Raw genomic sequence first — 25,780 nt, 5'->3', positions numbered from 1 at the left:
ATTCCCGTATTCCGCTTATTGTTTTGTCAGATCCTGTATCCCGCTTATACTATGCAATTCTAATTTTTTGTATTTATCCCTGTCCCGCTAGACATCATTTCCCGTTTATCACTACACAATCATATGACTTTCACCTGTCACGCTTGCAAAAAATCGGTAATCCGGCGTGACGCTTATACCCAAATGAGACCCACTATTTTACTCTATTTTGACTCATATTAAGCCCATTATAAATATATTAAAAAAGTAGCGTGGATTTTTTATCCCTTTGTATCCCGTCTCGTTTCGTTTTTGAGCCATATATAGATGTCATATGTGACAATGAGACAACTCTCCATCCGAGTCACAATTTATAAAAGTAGACCATTATACGTCAAAATACCGTCTTCAACATGGAGTCTTGGTTCACACAGAACAGCAAATTATAAAGGGGTCCAGAGTAAAACCTTTTAAACGGGAAAACAAAGGTGCAATCTATATCAAGATGTACGTAATTAGTGGTGAAGTGTCATGGAAATGGATAAAAAAATTAAGGATAAAGATCCCTTTACGCTTTATAAGAAACTAAATGGAATACATTTGAAATAAATGTTATTTCTATTGAATTTAATAGAGTGTTTTAAAACCAAACTTTCCTCCGTAAGTTTAATTTTATCAAATCTTTCTCTTACTTTATCTATTGTTTGAGCAAGTCGGCTAAATTAAGGCTTTACATCTAATTTCATAATACATGTAAAGCATGTAAATTAAGCAAAACTTTGGTTGGCTTGCTTGCTTTGTTTGTATAATTGTTTATACAAACTTTGTAAATAAGATTGACAATTAAACAATATGTCGAATCGGCATAGTTTAACCTGTATTTTTAATATTTGAATTAAATTGGGTGTTATCCAATAAAAAAAAAGCAAGCAAATCAACTAAAGTCTTGCTCTACATGCTTAAAGAAATGAGCTGTAATAGATAAAAATAAAATTATACAGTGAAAATGTACCGCATATACAATACTAATGATTCGCTCCACAGTAAAAATGAAAGAATAGTATCATTATTCGACAGTAAACATGACTAGCATTACGAAATCATCATAGTGGAATTTAGTTAAATATGAAGAAACTGAATGACAAAACATATTCTACGTTATACAACTTTAATAATTGTATTAAAATGAATATTTTTTACTGCAACAACATCTTACTTGTTAGTTATAAAGCACCTGCACGATCTGTTCGTGAAATGTCCTAAATATTTACCTATTTTGGTATATATTTCACAGCTGGATGGCTTTAGGCGCGATAAAACCCCGCTCGCATCTCTTACTTTGTTTTATTAGTATTATGTACTTCTGAACATATACATTTTAACTCATTTTCTTCATTTTTTTCAAAAATTTAAAAAAGTTCGTCTGTTTATTTATCATTCTACATTAGACATTTATGGCATATACAGTAAAAATGATATTTTAGGATCCGCACTTTACATACACTGAAGTATTAACAACACAATATAGCAACACTCTGTACAAACCCGTTGGAAATGAAATCACTTCTTAAATTGGAATGAAGAACAAAAAGAAACAACTAGTTGAAAGCAAATTACAAATGATACAATAAACCTGTTTTCCAAGACAACAGTATCATTCAAGGATGTATTTGATTCTTATAAGTTAACAAATATTTATATGTACTAGCACTTCAAAACATGACATATATAATTAAAAAAAAATCACAAAAATTGTTAACTCCGAGGAAAATTCAAAACGGAAAGTACCTAATCAAACAGCAATTCAAAAACTGAAACACATAACAGAGAAATATACTAGTATATGTAAATAAAGTTTAAAAAACCCGCAGCATTACACGAGAGTTTCGGTCATACGCTAGTTATTAAAAATGCCGATTTCACACGTTTCTTCAAATTTACACGTAAAGTAAATGTCAATAAGATCTAACCTTGCAACTTCACACCAAAATTTCAGATCCATTGGTAATTTGTCCATATATACAAGTCGATTTTTTAACACAATTCTCGTTTGGAACTGAGTATTAGATCCAGTATTGACAGCTTTATCTGTAAAACAAAAGCAAATAGTATCAGTGTCACATGGTTCGTCAATTATTTAACGTCAGCAACATTTGTCCAACGTAAGAAAAACAAATGTTTCACTTTGAAAAGATCCAGTACTTTTAATCCCCTGATGTCACTCATTAAGTGATTTTATGACGTTGTCAACGAAGTGAAATCAGAATAAAGTAATATTGACAAGCTCTAGTATTTTCTTTGATGAGTCTTATTATAAGATTTTATTTTCATAAGTTTTAATGAAATAAAAATCTTGCAACATGTGAGCAAATGCTTTTTTTGTCTCCTGAATTTCACATTAAAGGAATAAAGGAATGCAGACATGAGAGATGGGCAAATGATTCAATAAAACTAGTGTCCTCTTTTGTATCTTTATGGGTCATGTTCATAACACTTTTAAATTTAAAATTAAAAATAAAGATTTTTTTTCTCATTGAAAGAACAGAATTAACAGTATTTACTTTCTAACAAAAATATTTAAATAATTGATGCATCTCTAAAATGCTTGCAATATATATATTTATTGTATAGCAATATAATATTTCCCACAGAAAGTAACCAAAAGTAAGCGTGCAATAAATTCCCATATTGCACTAGTGCAATAAATCTTCAAAATCCATGACGTCATCAACGACAAAATTGTAGTTTAAAACAATTTTTACCTTCTAATATTATATTGCTATACAATAAAAGGGTTATCGCATGAATATTGGGGAATATTGCCCTCGTAGAACATATATTGCACTCGCAAGCTCGTGCAATATAAAATTCTACTCGGGACAATATTCCCCAATATTATTAATTCGTATAATTCAACAAATTTGATTCGTTTAGGGAGAGTCACATGTTAAACTATATTTTCGAAGGTAGAGAGAAAACGGCGTATAGCAAAAAGCATATTGACCGGCAAAAAGCATATCGCACGGTTATTTTTAGAATATCTAAAAACCGTTATACTTTGTGACGTCATGTAATGAATTTCAGGATATTGTTTAACGTTTTGAAACACATGATATTTGTTATCGATTATTTGATGAAAAAAATCTTCAAATACATAAGATGTCAAAAAAAAAAAGTAAATGAAATAACAACTAATATGTTGTTATTGTCAAGGAGACAAGGTAATATCTCCAAAATTCCAACAAACCTAAATGACGATTTTGATACAAATATGGTCAGAAATTACTAATATAACAAATATAGCCTTTGTATGAGGTCAATACAGGATGTATCGACCCAAAGAAGTATATCGACCTCGGACTTCGTCCTCAGTCAATATACTTCTTTCAGGTCAATATATCCTTGTATCGACCTCATACAAAGGCTATATTTGTATAATATTGCACTAGTGCAATAAATCTTCAAATTCATGACGTCATCAACGACAAAATCTTAGTTTAAACCAATTATTATTTTCAAATATTATATTGCTATACAATAAAAGGGTTATTGCATGAATATGTACCGATTATCAGGTTAGTTGCATGTTGATATCGTAAAATATCAGATGCGAGACATAATATGAAGCTTTTTGTCGAGTGAGCGTAGCGAACGAGATCAAAAAGCCTTCATATAATGTCAAGCAGCTGATATTTTACAATATCAATATGCAGATAATCTGATAATCGATTTATCGGGCTATATTTGTGTGTTTCAGAAGTGTTTTCTTTGTTTCACCAGCACACAAAAGATTACTTGATAAGTTCGGGTCAAAATTATTAACGTCGGTTCAAACATTATGACGTCGTTAATATGTCCGGGTCAAAGTTATTAAGGCCGGGTCAACGTATTTGACGTCACAAAGACATGATACGGAATAATATTAAGAGCTGAACAGAGTGATAAAGACAGTGGGACAACCGATATTGGGGAATATTGTCCCTCGTAGAACATATATTGCCACGCAAGCTTGTGCAATATAAAATTCTACTCAGGACAATACTCCCCAATATTCATGCAATAACCCTTTAATATAATAAATAAAAACATACCAATTTACCACAAATGAATTGCAATATTACTACGACACTATCTTACTTGACGGGTTATCATTTTGCTTGTCGATTTGTCTTTTGGCTTCTCGGCGAATTTCTTTCCTCATATATAGCTCTAGGAGTTGAACCTCTCTTTTGTCTTTCATTGACTTCAGGAAAGTACAAATCGTAGTTAGAAAGCTAGTCCATAGATATAGCTAAAACCAAATTAGTTTAAAAAGTCAGGGTAAATAAATGTATAAGTACAACAAGGATAATAATAATAAACTGGTATTGTGTTGTTGTTATTGTCTTCTTGTCGAATACATAAAAGTTTTTACATAATCTGATAAGTTCATTTATCTTACCTTCTATACATTTCTAGGAAGATGATTGGTTAAAAGCATCCTCGTGGAGACCGTGTATATTTGATATTAGGTTAGTAGGGGCGGGACTTATTTTATTGACGGTTAGTAGTGGTGTTACGTCCCTTTGAATTCTATATTAGGTAAGAAGGGAGGCGGGGCTTATTTCATACACGGTTATTAGTGGTGCTACGTCCCTTTATAACAACAATACGGTACCGAGAAAAACTCATAAAGGCTTCAACAGAGAATGACATTGATGATTAAGATTTAAATAAATAAATAAAACATATTTAAATCTAACAAGTTGTTTTGGTTGGCATCTGCTTTTGGTAGGATCAATTGAAGAAGTTTCTTAATGCTAACATCATTGATAAATTCGTTACATAGTGTGCTAGTGACGTAATGCGGTATATATATGGCCAATATGGAATTTACTGACCCCATATACACCGTATTAGATCACTAGCACACTATTAACTAATAATATTAGATGGCAATAACGATGAATCAAAATGGTGTTATTTTTGCGACGCGGCGTCTGTTGAATATCTTTGTAGAGTTCATGTTGCTAAGTCTTTTTACTTTCTATAATTTGTTTCGTGTATCATTGTTTTAAACCATGGCGATGTCAGTTTATTTTCGATTCAAGAGTTTGAGGTCCCTCTGGTATCTTTCGAACCTGTTTTGCAAGCAATGTTTACAACATATGCCATTTTCTGCTAAAATAAAGTGCTTAGGGTGCAATCAACAGTTTTTTTCTATGACGTCACATTTGGAGGGACCATGCATAAGTGACCCTTAGTGGTGGACTGATTAATAAAGATACTTGTATAAAACTAGATATCACTGGAATCAGAATGTTCTCTAGTTTATAATGAAATAAAAATAACGTGTAATTTTAATGTATTAAAAACATTCCATCCATGATTATTTTTAGTCGGGGAATAACCCCTAGTTTTTTTTATACGAAACTGTTTTAATATAGCACCCATATTCTGAATATATTTTGTGACATAATCTGCTTATTATCTGGTGAAGGTTCTAATTTTATAAAAAACTTATAAAACAAAAGATTTGACAATGTCACACAGTAAGACTAAATAAACCGGCGAAATGAAAGCAAACAGCTGTTATAATCCAACATTGGTACCGGACTATTTATAAAAAATGGTGGATATATTAAGAGAGTTTTATAGCTGGCTAAATATACCACTTGTATGATAGAAGTTTGTATAAATAATATGACCATAATAATGAATGATGACCCCTACAAGACTTAGTCTTCGGTTTATCATCGTTTGGTTACTGTATTAATGTCGTCTTCCTACAACTCCTTTTCTCATTCGAATTTCGGGTTGTAAATATAAGACCAAAATAATACAGCAAGAGCGGTGAAATTGGAGAAAAAAATAAAAACTGTTATTAAAATGTCAGAAAATATTTGCATAAAATATTTTAAATGCGCTAAAGGTAGAAATATGTTAGTCTTAAGGAATATGATGGAAAGCAATAGGAAACAATATATCAAGGTATCAATTTTTAATTAGCACAGAAAGACAAACTTATCTCAGGTTTGCACTGAAATGTTAAGATTAGAAAATTACAGATGATTAATCTGACATGTTTCAATAGCTTTTTTAAATTCAGTGTCATCGAGTTCTTGTTATTTCTAAGTATTGCGAATATGTGTCAAATGTCAATTCTTTTAAAGCATTTCATAGGAATAATAAAATATTATGATTTATCAGTTAAAAAATGCAAAATTTTATCATAAAAATAATAAGGCTGTAATAATTTTATTCCACTTCTCTGACGTCATACAACAATAGGTTTTGTAAAGATTTTTGGAAAACCTACATAGACAAATATATTTTTCTTTGCCTGTTATATTTTATTCAAATTCAAAAATAAGTTTTACGAGTACGATCACGAATTGGTTTTCCGATACGATGTATCTGTGTCTCAACTGACTAGCGGAAATATTTTGAGGTCTCAGGATCTTTGGATAATATAATAGTCGTCTGATCTTTATATTGAATATTTCGTCTTATTTCTTATTGTAACAGTTTGACTGAAGGCGATTCGTGCATTGAAGGACACACTCACAATTTAACATGTCGACCAATCCGATGTCCATCCTTTGGAGCTCAAACGATTCCCTCAGTGTTTGATTTGTTAACCTTGATTTGTTTGATTTGTTAACCTTGATTTGTTTGATTTTTTAACCTTGATTTGTTTGATTTTTTAACCTTGATTTGTTTCATTTTTTAACCTTGATTTGTTTGATTTGTTAACCTTGATTTGTTTGATTTTTTAACCTTGATTTGTTTGATTTGTTAACCTTGATTTGTTTGATTTGTTAACCTTGATTTGTTTGATTTTTTAACCTTGATTTGTTTCATTTTTTAACCTTGATTTGTTTGATTTGTTAACCTTGATTTGTTTGATTTTTTAACCTTGATTTGTTTCATTTTTTAACCTTGATTTGTTTGATTTGTTAACCTTGATTTGTTTGATTTTTTAACCTTGATTTGTTTCATTTTTTAACCTTGATTTGTTTGATTTGTTAACCTTGATTTGTTTGATTTTTTAACCTTGATTTGTTTGATTTGTTAACCTTGATTTGTTTGATTTGTTAACCTTGATTTGTTTGATTTTTTAACCTTGATTTGTTTGATTTGTAAACCTTGATTTGTTTGATTTTTTAACCTTGATTTGTTTGATTTGTTAACCCTGATTTGTTTTGATTTTTTAACCTTGATTTGTTTGATATTTTAACCTTGATTTGTTTGATTTTTTAACCTTGATTTGTTTGATTTTTTAACCTTGATTTGTTGGGTTTTTTAACCTTGATTTGTTTGATTTTTTAACCTTGATTTGTTTGATTTTTTAACCTTGATTTGTTTGATTTGTTAACCCTGATTTGTTTTGATTTTTTAACCTTGATTTGTTTGATTTGTTAACCCTGATTTGTTTTGATTTTTTAACCTTGATTTGTTTGATTTTTTAACCTTGATTTGTTTGATTTTTTAAACTTGATTTGTTTGATTTTTTAACCTTGATTTGTTTGATTTTTTAAACTTGATTTGTTTGATTTTTTAACCTTGATTTGTTTGATTTTTTAACCTTGATTTGTTTGATTTTTTAACCTTGATTTTTTTTTTAACTTGATTTGTATCGTCGTACTCCATTGATGAATTTGAATAGCGGTTAAAGTACTGTTGTCTCTATTGTTGACGAGATATACTAGTTTGGTACAACTATAATGCAACAAAAAGTGTATAATTCTGAAATATCCTGGGCGTCACCGAAAATACATTATTTTTTGAAAAGCGCTAAAGAATGTGTTGGATTTTGACGTTTAATTTCAATATATCAATTGGCCGAATCAATTGATATATTGGACAGATGAACACATGACACACACAACCAAAGTCTCCGAAAAAATAACATGAAGGTGATATCAAAAACTACACATGTTACACACACGTATAATGCGAATTACCGTTCGTTTTTTCTTGACTCTTCTAACCCTTGGCTTAGGTTCTTCTTTAACAGTAGGGGCAATGAATTCTGGTTCATAATCTGCATCGGGTGGGAAAGTTTCCAGGTATTTAGGATACCTGCAATATCGCATCACAAAAAATAAATAGAAATCCCTGATTAATTCAAACTGTAAACTGTTGTATTTTGCCTGTGCCAATAATGTTTGAATCGTGAATTGTCACTTTGTATTGCTCCATTTGAACGTACACCTTGGAAATCGGTATTTTTGATATTTGAGTTTTTATAATGTAATGCTTGACTCGACAATGTGATTTACTGACCTGTTCCTTACAGTTTACAGAAAAATAGTTAGCAAAGGTACCAGGATTATAATTTAGTACGTCAGACGCGCGTTTAGTCTTCATAAGACTCATCAGTGACGCTCATATCAAAATAAGTAAAAAGCCAAACAAATACAAAGTTGAAGAGCATTCAAGATCCAAAATTAAAAAAAATAGTTTTGTCAAATACAGCTAAGGTAATCTATGCATGGGATAAGAAAGTCCTTTTTTTCCGAAAAAATCAAAGTTTTGTTAACATGAAATTTATAAAAAAGACCACATAATTGATATTCATGTCAACACCGAAGTGCTGACTACTTCAATTGGCTTGTGATACCCTCGGGGACGAAAAACAAATGATGCGATCTCCTTGTGCACAACATATTTTATTCCTTCCAACTTTTATAACTTCAAATGCATTTGAATAGTTTAAAAGCATAAGTCTCTAACGCGTCATAAAAGAATTGTCAAGTCCGTCGATGGTCAACTTAGTCTGAAGGAGGTGCAATATTAGTATTAGCTTAATTGAATAACTTTTTGTAAGCAAAAGGAAACCGTGTGTGTGTCAATACAATTGATTACATTTGAATTGACAGTAGTATGCATATTCAATAGGTTACAGTTAGAGTAATTTAGGGTTCATAAGGACTTCTGGTAGTGCACGAAACTGTAAAATTCTTCATAACCATCAGATATAGTATTTACAGTTCTATATTAGTATCATACAATTTAGGCAATATAACGGATATTTAAGACACATCAGTAAGTTATATAAGTAACTGTTCCAAAATAAACACTAACAAGTTATATATCGTTCCCAATATTAATCATTAAGTTATATACTCCATCCTCAATAAACAATAGCATTTCTTTTAAACAACACAAGAAATGAAAATGGGCACCGGTGTTGGCATTTCTCACAATGGCATTTAATAAAACCTATCGCTATTTGTCCGCAATTACTGGACATCACAAAGTTCCCACAAAACTTGTACATCATAATACAAAATGTATGAAGCACCAATATAAAAGTGTATGACATGAATAGTTCATGCGGCGCAGATTGTCAGGTCAACCGGCGCAGATTACTTAATAAGGTGTATCAAGACTTGAATTAACGCAATGTTACTGCAAGTGTATTCACTCCTATATCATATTTAATATAACCTCTCAACTGATATCTATATACACTGAATAAATGACGAGATAAAGTCCTTCCCTTAATTTAGTTCAATAATTTTGGACAATTGTTTACTATACAACAACTTACCATTTTCGTTCCATGGCTCTGAACACACTAGCTTGAGCACATACTAAAACACTTAACGGAACTTTTTCCATGGAAGGAATCTGTTTTATAATATCGTCACTACAGTCTAACCAAGCACCTTGAGGAAATCACAATGGAATGAATAATTAATAGTTTTAAATTGCTAGATTGGATTACTTCTGAAAGATACCAATACCTCGTCCATAAAATATCAATAGTTACTCAAGACGGTAAGGAATCCAATATTTATCATTTAATGTAGTGAAAATATAATCTCCTGGAACACGCAATGACATACATTTGGTTTGATACTTAGAGCGGAGAAGTTATGTGTACTTAACATTTTTTTGGCAAAATCTTCTCAATACTAGACAAATTTTAAAGAACTATTTTTTTAAATGTCATTGAAAATACCATCATTTTGCCCATTTTTTATTCCCTTGATAAAATCTGTGTCTGTAAAATCCTTAAAAAGTGTCTCTTTTACAAACCATGATGTTTAAATACGGACTCGGAGACCCTATAATTTTATTATGGTTTACAAGTAGCAAAAAACATTAAATTGGATTAAAATTTAAATACGGCGAGAAAGACCATGGTAATGCACAAATAATGCCGTTCATCGCGGGATTTAATATATATAATATAGATATAGTGCAACTAATATGCTCGTACATATATAACCAACATACCTTGCTTTGCACTTTTGCTGAAATATTTCCTGATAATGTTACTGATCATATTATGACGCAGGCGACCTGGTGGCATTTCACGGAGTTCCTCAATATTTTTCCAAAAGGCAAGAGGATATGGCGTTTTAAAACTTGCCATAAATCTTCTGAAGAAATCTAAATGCAAGGCTGAATTCAGCACTTCCATAAAAGATCTACAAAAGAGGTCAATTGAGTACTAATTAAATGAAAAAAAACTGGCCACTGGGTTGACGTTTTCGGATAATATATACTTTTGCATCTCATGCGAGATTTATTAACATTAAGCGAATTCAGATTAGTTTCAGCTTACCGTTTCACTTACTTATGACATAACGTTTACTAACGTCACAAAAGAAATACATTAAAAAATGGCATCTGATTATACAAAATTCGTAAATTTTACAGACGCCGAGTTGGTTGACCGTCATGGAATAACCGTCTCACAGATGATATCGGATATGTTCCTTACGCCGAAACTACAATCCCCTTTCTTTTTATGAATGTGATCTAACGAGTTATACTATTTACCGGGTTAGTAATAATCACCCCCTGTTTTTGGTGGAGTACATGTTGCTTAGTCTTTAGTTTTCTATGTTGTGTTATGTATACTTGTAATTGTTTGTTTGTCTTTTATTATTTTTAGCCATGGTGTTGTCAGTTTATTTTCGATTAATGAGTTTGACTCTCCCTCTGGTATCTTTCGGCCCTCTTAAAGAACACATCTTCACGTAGCGGCAATAATAACGTGTTATCAGCAATGCATGTCAGTAAATATCTACGCAACACTATCCATAAGATCTCTGCTAGTCTATATAAAAAAAATTTCATTAATTCTTGGCTGTGGGAAAAGGGGTCACTCAATAAAACGACAAATGTTTTCCTCGTTAAAATTGGATAACAAATGTTTACTCCTTATAACATAAAACTCTAACACAACAAATGTTGTGCTTCTGAAAATAAGAAAAACGATTTTGTGCTGAAGAATCGTGCCTAAATCTATTAGGTACAATATATAAGGGATTTTTTTCCGGGTGCGTAGTTTATTTTGTCAACAGAATATAATTTTACGCCAAAAGTGAGCGATTGCAAATTTGAAAGGATATATATAGAAAACAATGATATTGAAGATACCATGGACACTTTAAGAAGAAGATATTGATAACGTCATGGGTAGGAGAATAAGATGACGAAAAGACAAGCAAATAAAATGGTGCATTCTAAGCAGGAGACGCCTACTCTGTCAGCACACCGGTCTTTCAGTCATAATACTTCAGCTTTTACTCGGAGTACATGAAAATGTGATCGGAACAGCAAATCCAATAATTTGAATGGTAAATTTCTGAATCCGTTTAGGAAATTTTACTCCAATGCGTCAGCTCTAATCTCGCAACTTTTAGTGTTCAGTTTATTTGCGTTTGCAAATAAAGGCAACATATTATTTGAGGCTCAATCTGCCATCGTTAACCAAATCAGGAACGATACTCTGAGGTGGGAACGTGGGAAGACTCACCTTCTGACGATTCATGGTAACGGAATTATGACTAGATTAGGTCAACGTGGTATGACCAGATGTTGCATGATTTTCGGAATGTTAGCGTCATGATGACTAAAACAGTCTGGACTTTTTACTGTATTTTTTCAACTGTAATGTTGTTATGTAATGAAAGACAACAATGATGGAACATTAAGTATAATCAATCAAATAGAACATATCTAAGAACATGGTAGAGCAGATTGGTGACCCTCATAACACATTGTAACCCTCACTTCGCCTCAGTTGACAATGTTTTCTCTAGGTAACAATCTAATCTACCATCCTCTCAGCTATGAGTTATTTATTTAATACTTACTAGTAATTATTATAATAACTTATAAGTTTACCTTGGTTTGGATGGCCTTTCAATCAAGAGACCGTCTCTTCTTAGCACGAGTCTAGTGTTCCGTGGTGGTTCGTTCTCGATTATCGTTGGCCTGTCTAATAATACCTGTCGTGACACCTTCAGGTTTTCTATATCTATCTTTGGCTTGTTCATAAGGTTGTAAAGGAATGCTAATTAAAAGAAGACGTTTACAAATATTTAAACATTTATCCTTAATTCGTTTAATTTTTTATTTTTGTCCGCAGTATATTACGCATCAAAATGATGAAAATAGGTCATAGAAAGAAAATTAAAAAAAAATTATCGAACCCCGAAGAGAAATTCTAAACGGAAATTTTAAATGGCAAAAACAAAAGCTCAAATTATAATACGAATTTAAAATGTTTGATATACATATAAATTAGATTGACAATGAGATAATATTACACTAGAGAACAAATGACGCGTAGACGTTATCACCTTTATTTCAATGTACAGTCTTAACAACCAAAAAAGGTCATTAACAACACAAAACCGAAACCGCAAAGAAAGCCATCATCTATTTTACTAGTGACTAGATATTGAAACGAAGGTAGGATGTCATAAATCATCACAAGAGTTGATAGATTTATTACTATCATTCTATAGATAAAGCAGCTTACGGTGTCTTTTCGGATGTACTTTGTTAATATGTAAACTGCCAAAATCACTGTAGAGAACATCCAAAATATCAGCTATCGTAGGTTTTTTGTACGTAAACATCCCGGGTCTCCCTGAAAATAATAAAATGCATCTGTAGAGCCCATTACGATCTGGCAATGTCAAGCATTGCATTTCATTGCATGGTACTATTGGGTACCACCAAGTTCACATCTTCAAACTTAAAGACAAATTGAAAGAGTTAGTAATGCTTTGTTTCATAAAAAATAATGGCCGACGTAGATACAGGTATCTTGTCTTAGGGAGGGATAAATTCTACTTTGTAAAGGATCACTCCGATTCAAACAAAATTCTCTGAATCTGTCTTTATCAAGATGCTTGATTTCTTGATTGACAACATATTTGTTACGCCAGGAGGACGTGTTTTTCAGCAGACTGTCGGCATTCCAATGGGAACCAATTGTGCCCCTCTTCTTGTCGACTTGTTTCTTTATTATTATGAGGCTGACTTCATACAGTAACTTCTTAGTAAAAAGATGAGAAGTTAGCAATATCCTATGGCTTTACTTTCCGCTATGTAGATGATGTTCTCTCACAAAATATTTCAAATTTGGTGACTAGGTTGTACGCGTCTATCCAATCGAACTGGAGATAAAAGATACAACGGATACAGTTAAGTCGGCCTCATATCTCGACATACATCTAGAAATTGACAATGAGGGTCATTTGAAAACAAGACTTTACGACAAAGAAGCTGATTTCAGCTTTCCAATTTTGAACTTTCCATTTATAAGTAGCAATATTCCAGCAGCACCTGCATACGGGGTATATATCTCCCAATTGAAACTATATTCCCGGGCTTATATTTTCTATCACGATTTTCTTGATAGAGGGTTGCTTCTCACAAGTATTCTATTAAACCAAGAGTTCCAAATGGTAAAGTTGAAATCATCCCTTCGTACATTTTTACGGACGCCATGACGATTTGGTTGACCGTTATGGAATAACCGTTTCAGAGAAGATATCGGATATGTGACTTGAAGAATAAGAATATTTACCGGATTTGTTATAACATGAGCAACACGACGGGTGCCACATGTGGAGAAGGATCTGCTTACCCTTCCGGAGCACCTGAGATCACCCCCCCCCCAGTTTTTGGTGGGGTTCGTGTAACTTATTCTTTAGTTTTATATGTTGTGTCATGTGTACTAATGTTGTCTGTTTGTCTTTTTCATTTTTAGCATTGATGTTGTCAATTCATTATTGATTTATGAATTTGACTGTCCCTCTGGTATCTTTCGTCCCTCTTTTTGAATGCAGTTACATTCTGTATTTGATCCAGTGTGATACATGTATGTGCATATACACTATATACCAATTGGAAGAAATATGTTTTTTGCTGATCTATGGGAACACATGATGCTTTAAATACTCCATGTTTAACTTCATCAAATTTGTGCTGACTCCCCCTTCCAGATATCGTCGGTAATTTTTCGTTATAAAAGGTTTTAATCATCTAATTAAAAAATAATGTTAATTTATCAATACCCGAAGACGTTCTACGTTCAATGTTTTTTTTTCAAATTACGCTGTCATCAAATTCAGCTGTCAGTGGTGTGCATGACAAATGTTCAATCAAAAATGTTCTGATTTTATAGTTTGTTTTATCCATATTAAGTGGACACGACTTTAGAAATGAAACACTCCAAGTATATTTTTCAGATCCAAAAGATAAGGTTATTCACTTTATTAAATTCATATTCCTCCCGATGTAGGTGTTCCGTGTTATTGTGGCCGCATTTCAGTAGTCCCTGGCTATGAAATGAGTATGTAGCTCCAATTTGATACGATATTACAAATTAAACGAAGATTGATTTCTACATTACTAGTATTTCCTGGAAATAGTATAGAGTTGTTCTGTAAAAGGAAATTATTGAAAACCGAAGTCATCCTTTTGAATGATTACTGCCGGCATGATAAATATGTTGGCCGTTATGGAATATTTGTATCTTTGATTACCACCAATGTGTTCCACTTGTGGAAGGTAGTCACACTCTCAATCTACTTTCGAAATAATTTGTGAATACCCCTTAATTGTATTTCCCGCCTTTTCATGCCTTACCGTACTCAGCCAATATAACAGTGAATTCAAATGCTTTCATGATCTGCTCATCCGTTATCGCCACTGGTAAGTTATCGGACATGCGGCTCCATGGTCTTTCGTCTGACATGGACCCACTCTTAGGACGGTAATCTTTTGACAACATCTCTGGACTGATACCTTGCGATGTATTGATAAACAGGAGTGGATCATCCGGATCTTTGTCCATATTTGGTGGATACTCCAAAACGTTTCTGTCAAAATGGCGGTTACCAACCTGATAGTAAATTAAATATGTGTACAAATTTGACAAAGCATATTAAGAACAAGTGTGCAATCAAAAGAACATAATCATTTGACAGGTTAATGTATTTGCCTTTTTATAGGGATAACTCATTCAATCGTGTAGCCAACATAAGTTCCAACCATCAGTGGCGAATGCATTTTAGATGGGCTACCCCCAACTTCCGAAGCAAGGTTGTCGGCTCTCCGGACATTCCCGAAGTCCTGCGTTTACATCGATTGCCGAGTCTATGAGCTTCAGTCCTTGCTTGGAAGTTGGGGCTACCCCCTGACTATACTGTAAATGTTTTGTGCTGAATATAACCAAAAAAGTTAATCTCCATTGGTTTGCATTACTTCAAGTATATGCGACTAATGTATGCAAAATTTACATTTTATTTCAGTAGCATATATCATAAACGTGTGACATTAATGTTTGGCAATCTCTGCATTTAAATAAAACTACTACAAATCTAATAATGGATTAGACACGAGTGACCATCGTTTGTTGTATAATGCGGCCTCACACTATTTCATTCGATTGTTGGTAACTAAACTCTGTTGTGATAGATTTTAAATACTTATTATTCAGATCACTGGACACAGTAATATCAGTCACGTAACTTAAATCTATATAAATTATATAGCAAGCTGCTATACAGCACATCAATTTATACAGATGTATGAAATAACTTCCCGAGAAATAGCAACACACACTGTCAAAAGGGGCACTTCAATCGGTACGAACCAATCTACTTACCACTTTTTTCCTGAAAGCTCTCCTTTCTGCAAACATGAATAATTTCCACGTGTCCTTTAAACTCTGTAAAATCAAGAGTAAACATCATAACACATTTAATATCTTATAACGCAATTTAAATTTTAGAAATATTGAGCTCACTCAATGAATCAGCAATGTGTATGTAATATGTACAAGATATTGTAGATGTGAGGTGATGTCATTTGGTAGTGTACTGGGAGTATCTTGCAGATCATAAAATATCATATTATCTTAAATCGTAAAAAGTTAGTTTTCCCGTTGATAGATCCTGGCTGGCTGGCGATTAAAATGCTTTATACCACATATGTGTAAAATTGTTTCGTGCTTTAACAAAATAATATTCAGTGTGGTAATTTGTAGCTTGTTCGTTATGTAAGATGCTTTTGGTGGCTTTGGTTGTGCCATCGTTGTTCTATCCTTTAAATTTTGAACGACATGTGGGAAGCATAATTCTCCATCTTTTCACTGAGTGTTTGCTTATTAGTTGCATTGGCCTCCACACCTAGTGGCTCCATCTTATGTTTTAATGTGGGAACTAAGTACTTGTATTAGTACTACGTTGACAATCAAAAAATAATCTATCTGAAGAACATTACAACCCGATTCCAACGGATAACAGGATAATATTGACAACCCAGACCCAAAAAGGTCTTAGAAGTAACGGCATTCAAATAGCGAAACGCCTAATTTTACAGATAAAGTATAAGTAAATAAACTAAATATTCTGAAGAAAAAGCAATGGAAGAGCGCCATTGTTACAGTTAGTCATCGTCGAGTTTGCATTGAGTCCCCTCCAGTTTCTCATCCTGAAATGGATGGTAAGTAATCCAAAAGAGATGTACATGTATATGAACCTTCTTCTTGGCATGCCTTTTTGTTTTGAACCATTACTAACGCTCAGTGTAAGATATCGACAAATATAATGCCTACCCATGTTAAAATAAGAATATAGCATGACATGAAGGAATTATGAAAAAATAACAGATGCATTTTTTAAAATTCTTCGGTATTTACCCCTGTGACAAAGTCCTGGACAAAACATAATAAAGTTGCATCATCTTGTCGCGATAAACTGGTATATATCGACATTTTCACGCTTTCAGGCAACAAATCGTCACTGCCGTTTACAAGATATTGGTTGAAGATGACCTGCGCCAAATTTTGTTTTATAGAATGACCAAATTCGTCTCGGTGTGAGTCGTCGGCATCTAGATACTGTCGAACATCGGTCCACAATTTGAGCAATTTTTCGTCTCTAGTCTTTCCTGAACGGTTCAAGAACGACTGTAATGGATTTCCCGCCAAATTGTCCGCGGCAAGAGCAAACATCACCTTACTGTTAGTTTTCTGGTCTTTCTTGATACGGTTTTTACCACTAATGTATGTAGCTAAGGATGGGGGAATACTTAGGGTTGGACGTATAAGAGTAAACGAAGGAGTTGTCGTCCGTAATTCTACGGTTTCAGAAGAACATGTCCTTGGTTCAGAACTGCCAAAATCCAATGAATCAAATTCTTGTGATGAGACACTTGATTTCGATTCTTTAGGCTCGACGTATTCTAGTCTTCCACCTACAAGACATAAAATTATCGTTACCATCCTCTTTTAAGAATAAAATTTTTTATTTGTTATAAGTTTTATAAGAACTTTTAATAAAATACAAATGTAATCCCTAATACCGGCCGAAGGAAAGACAATGGCATGATCAAAACAAATTAAAACAAAACAAAAACAGAGTTTTCATGGAAAACTATATAAACATGATTATCACAAACCCAACAAAATTTTGAAATGCACCATCAAGGTACTTCACAAATAGTGTTTACACAGTTTAGCGTTCTGTTTTGGACTGATTGAGGGATATGTGACGCCAGAGTGTCGTATATGTATAAACATTGAAAACAATCAGAACCTTTATTGGGAATTAAACAATCTAGCAAACACCTTTATGCTATCAATAGTTTGCTTGTTTTACAAGAAGAGTTATTATAGTGACCTTCATCCATAAAGTACATAATCTTAATATATATCTTGCCAATCAAGCAGTCTTTCAACCTCGTCCTGAACATGCATGAAATATGAAATATTTGCCTTTAGACAAGAAATTTAAATAGGAACGCTAGTGATCAAGTGAGCAGTGAGTTAACAAATTTTGATGTTAAAATCTGGAGATTCTAATAGAAGAACATTACCCGTCTGTGGTCAACTTGAATGTCTGATAGAAAATTTGAAATGATTTCAACTTCAAAGAAATCATAATACCTCCAGCTATTGAAAGAAATATCTGAAATCATTTCAAGTTCAAAGTAAGTGTAATACCTCCAGCTATTGAAAGAAAATCGCTAATTTTAACATCCTCTCCATCATCTGGTATACTACAGGACTCTAATGACATTCTGTCTGAAAGACTGGAACCAGTATATTGTGTCCTAGGTTTATCAGACCTTGCTGACAAAGGTTTGATCCGTATGTTTTTCATTTCACCGTCAATGTTCGACTCGATTAATTTCGTCGGTGATGAATCCGCGTGATATATGTTTGGAAACATTAAATTACAAGTCATTTGCCGCTGTTCTTGTAGTGCACGTTGATCATATGGAGTTCCTCGCTTCAGAACGGCCAGATATTGCTTTGGTACAGTTTTGAGAAGATTCAATAGGTATCTGGGCACCCAATACATTCTCAATGCTGCTAATATCAAACGTTGAAGCTGCTGGAAGGCATCGTCTGAATTTTTACGGTAGATTACATTTCCGCTTCCAAAATCTTCAATAAGCTGATTCTGTATTTCTGTTTCTGGGATAAGTTCAAAATTTAGTTTTCCTGTAACAAAACAAAGGGGATTTTATTTGATTTGTACCGTTAAAAAACCTATAACTAAACAATGTATAACGTATTACCTACAAAATGTTGTGATGTAACACTTTGTAAATAAACTTAACAGCATTTTTGAATGTACGTTCATGTCCTGTGCATGTCATGTTCCATTGAATCCTTTGAAGTTTCAGAGAAACAGATTTTAAATATTAGCATCTGTGGTCTATAAATAGCATTATGTTCTATGCAGATATAGCCATATATTGATCCTGTGTCGATTGTTTTGTGTTCTTCATTTATTACCCTTCAATAATTTACTAGTTTTTTGGTAAAAATTACTTCTGAAAATTATCCATCCTAATAAACGTCTTTAAATGTCCTGTTCCAAGTCAGAAAATGACCATTGTTATATTATAAATCGTTTCTGTGTGTGTTTCATTTTAGTGTTATGTTTCTGTTGTGTCGTAGTTCTCCTCTTACATTTGATGCGTTTCTCTCAATTTTAGTTTGTAACCCTGGTTTTTTTTTTTCTCATTCGATTTATTAATTTCGAACAGCTGGTATACTACTGTTGCCTTTAATTATATGTCAATCATGTCATCAAAATAAACTTCCTTCGAAAAAGTATACATTATAACCTTCAAACGCAGCGTGTCTTCCAGCAGTCTTAAGTTCATGTATAGCGCCATCTGCCAAGTAAATATTCCTTATGTATAGCATCAGTCTCTGGCGTTGCTCCCCTTGAGGCATGCGCCGATGTCTTTCGAGGTCAAGCCAGCATCGATAGCATTTTTCACCCGGAGTGCCTATTAGGGATTCACGAAATAACTGCATACCGACTGCATTTCCTAGAATGTTTCTGGTAAGAGTTGCCTGATCGTCAGCTTCGTCAACATCTAGAAACAAAATGTCATGTAATTGAAATTAAAGGTACAAAACCTATCGCCCAACCTGATATTAATAAATTATCCAGGGAGAAGAGGGGTGCTTCATGTTCATACCTCCATATTATTTATATAAATATCCAAATGAAAAAAAGTACTTGGCATGCTTAAATATAGTAATAGTGATGTGCTGTCTAAGCTGTCAATTTTTATTCAAAAGGTAGAAAAGATGCTTGTCTAATTTAAAACTGTAATAAACTATTAAACACAAACTTATTTCTGAAGATGTATAATTTAAAAATGTATTCTGTTTGTATTATGAACTATGTTGTAATTAATACTGTGTATATAAATATGCTCCTGTTACGCAGTCTTCTGCGGCTGAGTTTTCTCTAATAAACTAAACTAAACGTATATGAAATCCTACCGAAGGGGTAGTGCTAGATCGGATGATACTATACCATTTGCATGAGGTCGGTACGAGGTTATATCGATAGAAGAGAAGCATATTGACTGAGAACGAAGTTGTTATAACACATATATAGCATGAAAAATGTAAAATTGGGGATATCTAGAATATCTTATAAATATGAAACTGAATTCGAAATTGAATTGAAGGGCACACAGAAATGAAAGTATCACATATTTGTACTTACTTTTACCTGGAAGATTTAAGTTTACATCACGAATTTTACTGCTTAGCATGTACTCTGTACACAAAGTCGATTTGGAAAAGCCTGGGTATCTCTTTGTGTATAACCAATATACTACTTCTCTCCGGTCCACAAGCTAAAAGTACACGTGATAGAATGAACGAGTTATCAGTTTGCTCTTTCAAAATCGTTTATTTCCTCCTTTTAAACACTTTTATAAAAGGTTCGATGATGACACACTTTTAATCATATCAATCAATTCATGACACGGGTTATGTTCTTCTCATATATGTTATGATGGTATGATACTAAACCCCTTACGGGAAGGATTGTGCCTGATGTTCATATGATGAAATCATAATCTTTCAGTCAGTTTAATTGAAGTCTGGAGCTGGCATGTCAGTTAACTGCTAGTAGTCTGTTGTTATTTATGTATTATTGTCATTTTGTTTATTTTCTTTGGTTACATCTTCTGACATCAGACTCGGACTTCTCTTGAACTGAATTTTAATGTGCGTATTGTTATGCTTTTACTTTTCTACACTGGTTAGAGGTATAGGGGGAGGGTTGAGATCTCACAAACATGTTTAACCCCGCCGCATTTTTGCGCCTGTCCCAAGTCAGGAGCCTCTGGCCTTTGTTAGTCTTGTATTATTTAAATTTTAGTTTCTTGTGTACAATTTGGAAATTAGTATGGCGTTCATTATCACTGAACTAGTATATATTTGTTTAGGGGCCAGCTGAAGGACGCCTCCGGGTGTGGGAATTTCTCGCTACATTGAAGACCTGTTGGTGACCTTCTGCTGTTGTGTTTTTTTATTTTGGTCGGGTTGTTGTCTCTTTGACACATTCCTCATTTCCATTCTCAATTTTATTTGGTTTTTGTGTTCTTTGTCTTATGATATTGAGAGAAAATTATATTTTTGAAGGTTTTCTTTGCAAAACTGTATATATATAGACGTACTTATGAATATAATTAATTTCGGTGACTGTATCTTACATTAATTTGTAGGATCCTTTACTATAGATAATTTAGCTGATCTGTAACAATAACATCTTCTTGCCTTATATATCATGTACTGTAGTACGCCGCTAGATTAAAACTGACGTGGAAAAGTAACACATGGCCAGCGAAAGCTCTTTTTTTGAGAGCCCAGGTGGTCGTGTGGTCTAGTGGGACGGCTGCAGTGCAGGCGATTGGGTGTCACGATATCACAGTAGCATGGGTTCGAATCCCGGCGAGGGAAGAACCAAATATTTGCGAAAGCAAATTTACAGATCTAACATTGTTGGGTTGATATTTAGACGAGTTGTATATACATTATGTTCACAGCCATGTATCACCATCATTGATGGCGATCCGATGGTTACATCTGTTGTAGAGTTGTCACTGACTCAGACGTACTTATGAATATAATTATTTTCTGTGACTGTATCTTACATTAATTTATCATATTTTAACTTATTTTATATGTTTCAATATCATTGTTATTGTTTTAATGTGCTGTTATTTTTTTTCGGGAAACAATTTAAATTGGAAACTTTCTGTTTTTACCTGAAAATTGTATATTTCAAACTGAAATATCACGAAAAGTAATACATGAAGTTATATTCTTCTTTGTATATTTCGAGTATGAATATCATACTTATTTTCTCCCGAAATTTCGTAGGAATGATAAATGGAAGCCAGTCTCATTTCTGTGTCAAAAGTCTTTTTAAAAAAACATGACTTTTATCCTTCTACCTACGTACTTACATTTTTCTTCTTTCTAATTGGTGGTTCATAAGAGAACGCCCTTTCTATGAAATTGTAGATCACGTGTTGTCCAAATATCTGCAACAGAACAACAGCTAATTTGATTTCTTGTAAATCACGTCATATAAATTGTGATATTTGCAGGAAACTTGACAAATGAATGATTGAGAGTTATCTTTAACAAATGAATAAAAAAAATAGGAAACTTTACAACATTATAAAAAGCTCGTTGACGTATACATGTACTTTTTGGTTTTATTTTTAAAGAATACACCATACTTATCCTTTGTCCTGTCCCTCTTCTCGTTTCTATGAATAAATCGACAAAATATATTTGTTTAATACTGAAACAGTATTTTACTTTTGCAAATTGTGTTTTTGGGGGAATGACATACAGCCTTATTTTTTTATATTTTTTTTAAGGATGGAAACACCTTTAGATTTCAATCGATCAGGCACAAAATATATTCCTGATGTGGACAGTAAATCATGGATCATCAATGGAACATGTGATAATTGAAATAACAACCAAATAATTTTAATTTTGGGGAAAATCCAAAATGACTGAAGTTGTTATACTGCATGTAAAAACGAAGTCAACAACTATAACTCTCTACAGTGGATAATTCAGCCATACACTTAATTCAAAGTGTATAAAGAAATATAGGAAGTATGATTGCTGGTTAAGGCCATGTCTTGTTTTCGCGATTTTGCCTTCATAATCTATAAGGGCGAAAAGGCGAAAAGACGAAAACTCGAGACAAAAATGCGAATTCAATATCAGTTTATAATGTATTTGTATACATATAATTGGCTCCTGACTTGTTACATGAATCTTTATTTCATTTATGTGTTGTTTTAATATTATAATTGTCTGTATTTGGATCACGCCTCTATTGTGCTCTTTCCAATAAAATATTGAATTGAATTGAATAACATGAAAGGCGAAATCAGGAAAAGGCGGGATGTCCTTAACCGTTAACCGGCCATACTCAGGAACGGCATATTTCCCAAGATATATTTCAAACCAGGGTTGTTGTTGTTTTTTGTTTTGTTTTTTTTTGTTTTTTTAAAAGTTTTTTAAAGTTTTTTTAATCTATACTTATAGATTCATACAATCACATTACAAACTTTGTTTAACTATGTTCCAACAGTTGTTTGTCTTGTTTCTTAACAGATAGACAAATAAAGTAAACAGAAAAGATAAACCAAATCACAAGTTGACATAACTTTATATAATGTCGAGTTCTATCCGCTGTACGTATGCTATAGACTCTTTCATTGCTTTTTGGTAAGTGCGTGCAGATATTATATGTAATGAATTTATGCATCATATCCTATGTTTATAAATATTTGTCTAAGTTGATAAATTTCTTTTTATTGCATTCAATACATACCGGTAGACTTAGATATATGTTGAAATAATCCACAAATGCACGGTCTTCTAGCAGGACCACAAAATCGTCTTCCGATATATCATCTGAAAACGAAACATTAGGGTAATTGCTATAGTATTATTTAGAAAGGCTATCGTTATGTATAGGTTAGGATGAGGTAAGTAATACCTCTTTACGGGTTGGAGGCTTTAAAAAAAAGTTTAAGCATACATGATAGTGTGACTGTAATCCAATAACAAATGCACTTACCCTGCACTACCAAAATATTTAGATAATTTAAGCCCAACGACTGAAAAGCTGTCTAAAAGCACCAGTATTTTACGACGAACTCTGGATTTATTTTGATCTGAGACAAGACAAAATTTAGCTCACCAAGATATTGTAAATTAAAAAAATAAAGAGAAAGTTTAACGATTCTATTGAAAAATGTCAAAACTGTCTGTATAATGAATGAGCTATTCAAAATATATTTACCAAAAAGTTCAGCTTACATCACTGAAAATTCAGTAAACTGTAGGACTTCACACAGGAGCAAAGCCAGCCATTTTAAAAGGGGCCGGGGAGAGGGGGGGTGTCCCAACCCAGAGTAAATGAGGGTTCCAACTATATGCTCCCATTCAAATGCATTGATCGTCCAAAAAAGGGAGTCTACCACCGGACCCCCCCCCCCTTTTTGGATCCACCACTGTCACACAGAACTTAGACTTACTTGTTCTAGGTGCGTAAACATTGTCTGATATTATATATTGTACATAATATATAATAACATTTGATAGAAAATGAATACTTGAATAATTTGCTACATAATACATACTGTTTTCTAGAATCCCCATGCTGTATAACGCGTCCGACCCTCTCCCCAGAAGAAGCCTTCTTGTTGACGTTGTTGTTAGGCGGCCATTCAAACATTGTGACGTTACCCTAATAAGAAACGTCACATAAACCATAAGGAATAATTGAGGTAGATATGTTAGTACGTATAATTAAATCAGTTAGAAGCTGACTATGTGGTATGGGCTTTACTCATTGTTGAAGGCCATACGGTGACATATAGTTGTTAATTTCTGTGTCATTCTTGGTCTCTTGTGGACAGTTGTCTCCTTAGCAATCATACCACATCTTCTTTTTTTATAGGTAAAATAATTATTTTTTTGAAAATTATTTTACATACTAATTTACAAATGGTTACGATAGTGTTGGACTTTAACGATACATTACGGAAGCGTATTAGCGCCACACATTTTTTTTTAAATTTTTCTTCCTATGTTTGCGTTATAACGCAAACCTTTGCGTTATAACGCAAACCTTTGCGTTATAACGCAAACATTTGCGTTATAACGCAAACCTTTGCGATATAACGCAAACCTTTGCGTTATCACGCAAACCTTTGCGATAAAACGAAAACCTTTGCGATATAACGCAAACATTTGTTTTATCTTATTTCTTATTTAAGATTCAAAGGAAACAGTAGTTATTAATGGAGGAGGCTGGATATAATAAAATTTATCACCTTTGTAGTAATTGCAAAGTAAACTACTTGAATAATTAGATCATATCAATGACTAATAATGAGCATAATAATATAAGAAGATGTGGTATGAGTGCCAATAAGAAAACTCTCCATCTAAGTCACTATTCGTAAAAGTAAACCATCATAGGCCGAATTACGGTCTTCAACACGGAGCATTGGCTCAAACCAAACAACAAACTATAAGGTCCCCAAAAACGATATCCAAGTTACTACTAGTATATATTACAAAGAAAATTGAGTAAATTGAGGTTATACCTAAGAAACAAATCAACCCTGCTAATATAGCTATAACCGAATATAAATATACTTCCAAAGTAAGCTCTCGTTTGAGAACTGTGTAAAGTAGGTTACATTTAAACAAGCTACCCTTTGGCAATAAATGTATAGAATGAAGATGTTTCATTAATAAAATTATGTTCTCTCTATTCAAATTGCTACCCAAGCATCTTAAAAATACTTCATTATATTGAAATGAAAATTCAATGACTTTCTATCAAAGAATCTTGATCATATTCTGAGATTTAAAAAAAAATGTTTCCTTATTAATAATTCATTTTAAAGCAGATAGATTATTTTGTCTATTTGACTTGGAGGTTTCACAATTGTATGACATTATTTTTGATCTTTCAATTATAATATGACTATATACTATATCTATTTTCTTGTTAAATTATATACTTTTCTGATGCACAAATCAGTCTTAATTTATGTATAATTGCACTTCAATTATTCCATTATTCCTATGCATATTTATTATAATGATTTGGCCTTGTATGTATGTTTCTTTTTTTATATACTAGTAAATCACATCCGAAATGAATGACAGATG

The 25,780-nt window shown here is 32.9% G+C and overlaps 1 protein-coding gene across 2 annotated transcripts in view; it reads right to left on the bottom strand.

Moving 5' to 3' along the window:
- Positions 1-24,329, bottom strand: part of LOC134721865 (regulator of G-protein signaling protein-like) — a 30,975-nt gene extending 6,646 nt beyond the window's left edge. Inside the window, exons 1-16 of one of the 2 annotated variants that reach the window (XM_063585126.1) lie at positions 24,235-24,329; positions 23,421-23,503; positions 22,024-22,101; positions 20,271-20,403; positions 19,369-19,626; positions 18,233-18,736; positions 16,928-17,484; positions 15,893-15,955; positions 14,872-15,127; positions 12,752-12,862; positions 12,112-12,280; positions 10,210-10,403; positions 9,518-9,635; positions 7,926-8,043; positions 4,117-4,270; positions 1,950-2,067 (exon numbers count right to left, since the gene is read on the bottom strand). In XM_063585126.1, coding sequence (XP_063441196.1) covers positions 1,950-2,067; positions 4,117-4,270; positions 7,926-8,043; positions 9,518-9,635; positions 10,210-10,403; positions 12,112-12,280; positions 12,752-12,862; positions 14,872-15,127; positions 15,893-15,955; positions 16,928-17,484; positions 18,233-18,736; positions 19,369-19,626; positions 20,271-20,403; positions 22,024-22,101; positions 23,421-23,503; positions 24,235-24,253 — 2,933 coding nt within the window. In that variant the 5' untranslated portion in view covers positions 24,254-24,329. The remainder of the gene's footprint in view (positions 1-1,949; positions 2,068-4,116; positions 4,271-7,925; positions 8,044-9,517; positions 9,636-10,209; positions 10,404-12,111; positions 12,281-12,751; positions 12,863-14,871; positions 15,128-15,892; positions 15,956-16,927; positions 17,485-18,232; positions 18,737-19,368; positions 19,627-20,270; positions 20,404-22,023; positions 22,102-23,420; positions 23,504-24,234) is intronic. The other variant, XM_063585127.1, reaches the window with a different exon arrangement.
- Between the last annotated feature and the right edge of the window lie 1,451 nt (positions 24,330-25,780).

Source organism: Mytilus trossulus, chromosome 6 (genome assembly GCF_036588685.1).
Source record: "Mytilus trossulus isolate FHL-02 chromosome 6, PNRI_Mtr1.1.1.hap1, whole genome shotgun sequence".
NCBI classification, from domain to species: Eukaryota; Metazoa; Mollusca; class Bivalvia; order Mytilida; family Mytilidae; genus Mytilus; species Mytilus trossulus.
Note: the sequence above shows the minus strand (reverse complement) of the source record. Positions and strands in the feature narration are given on the sequence as shown.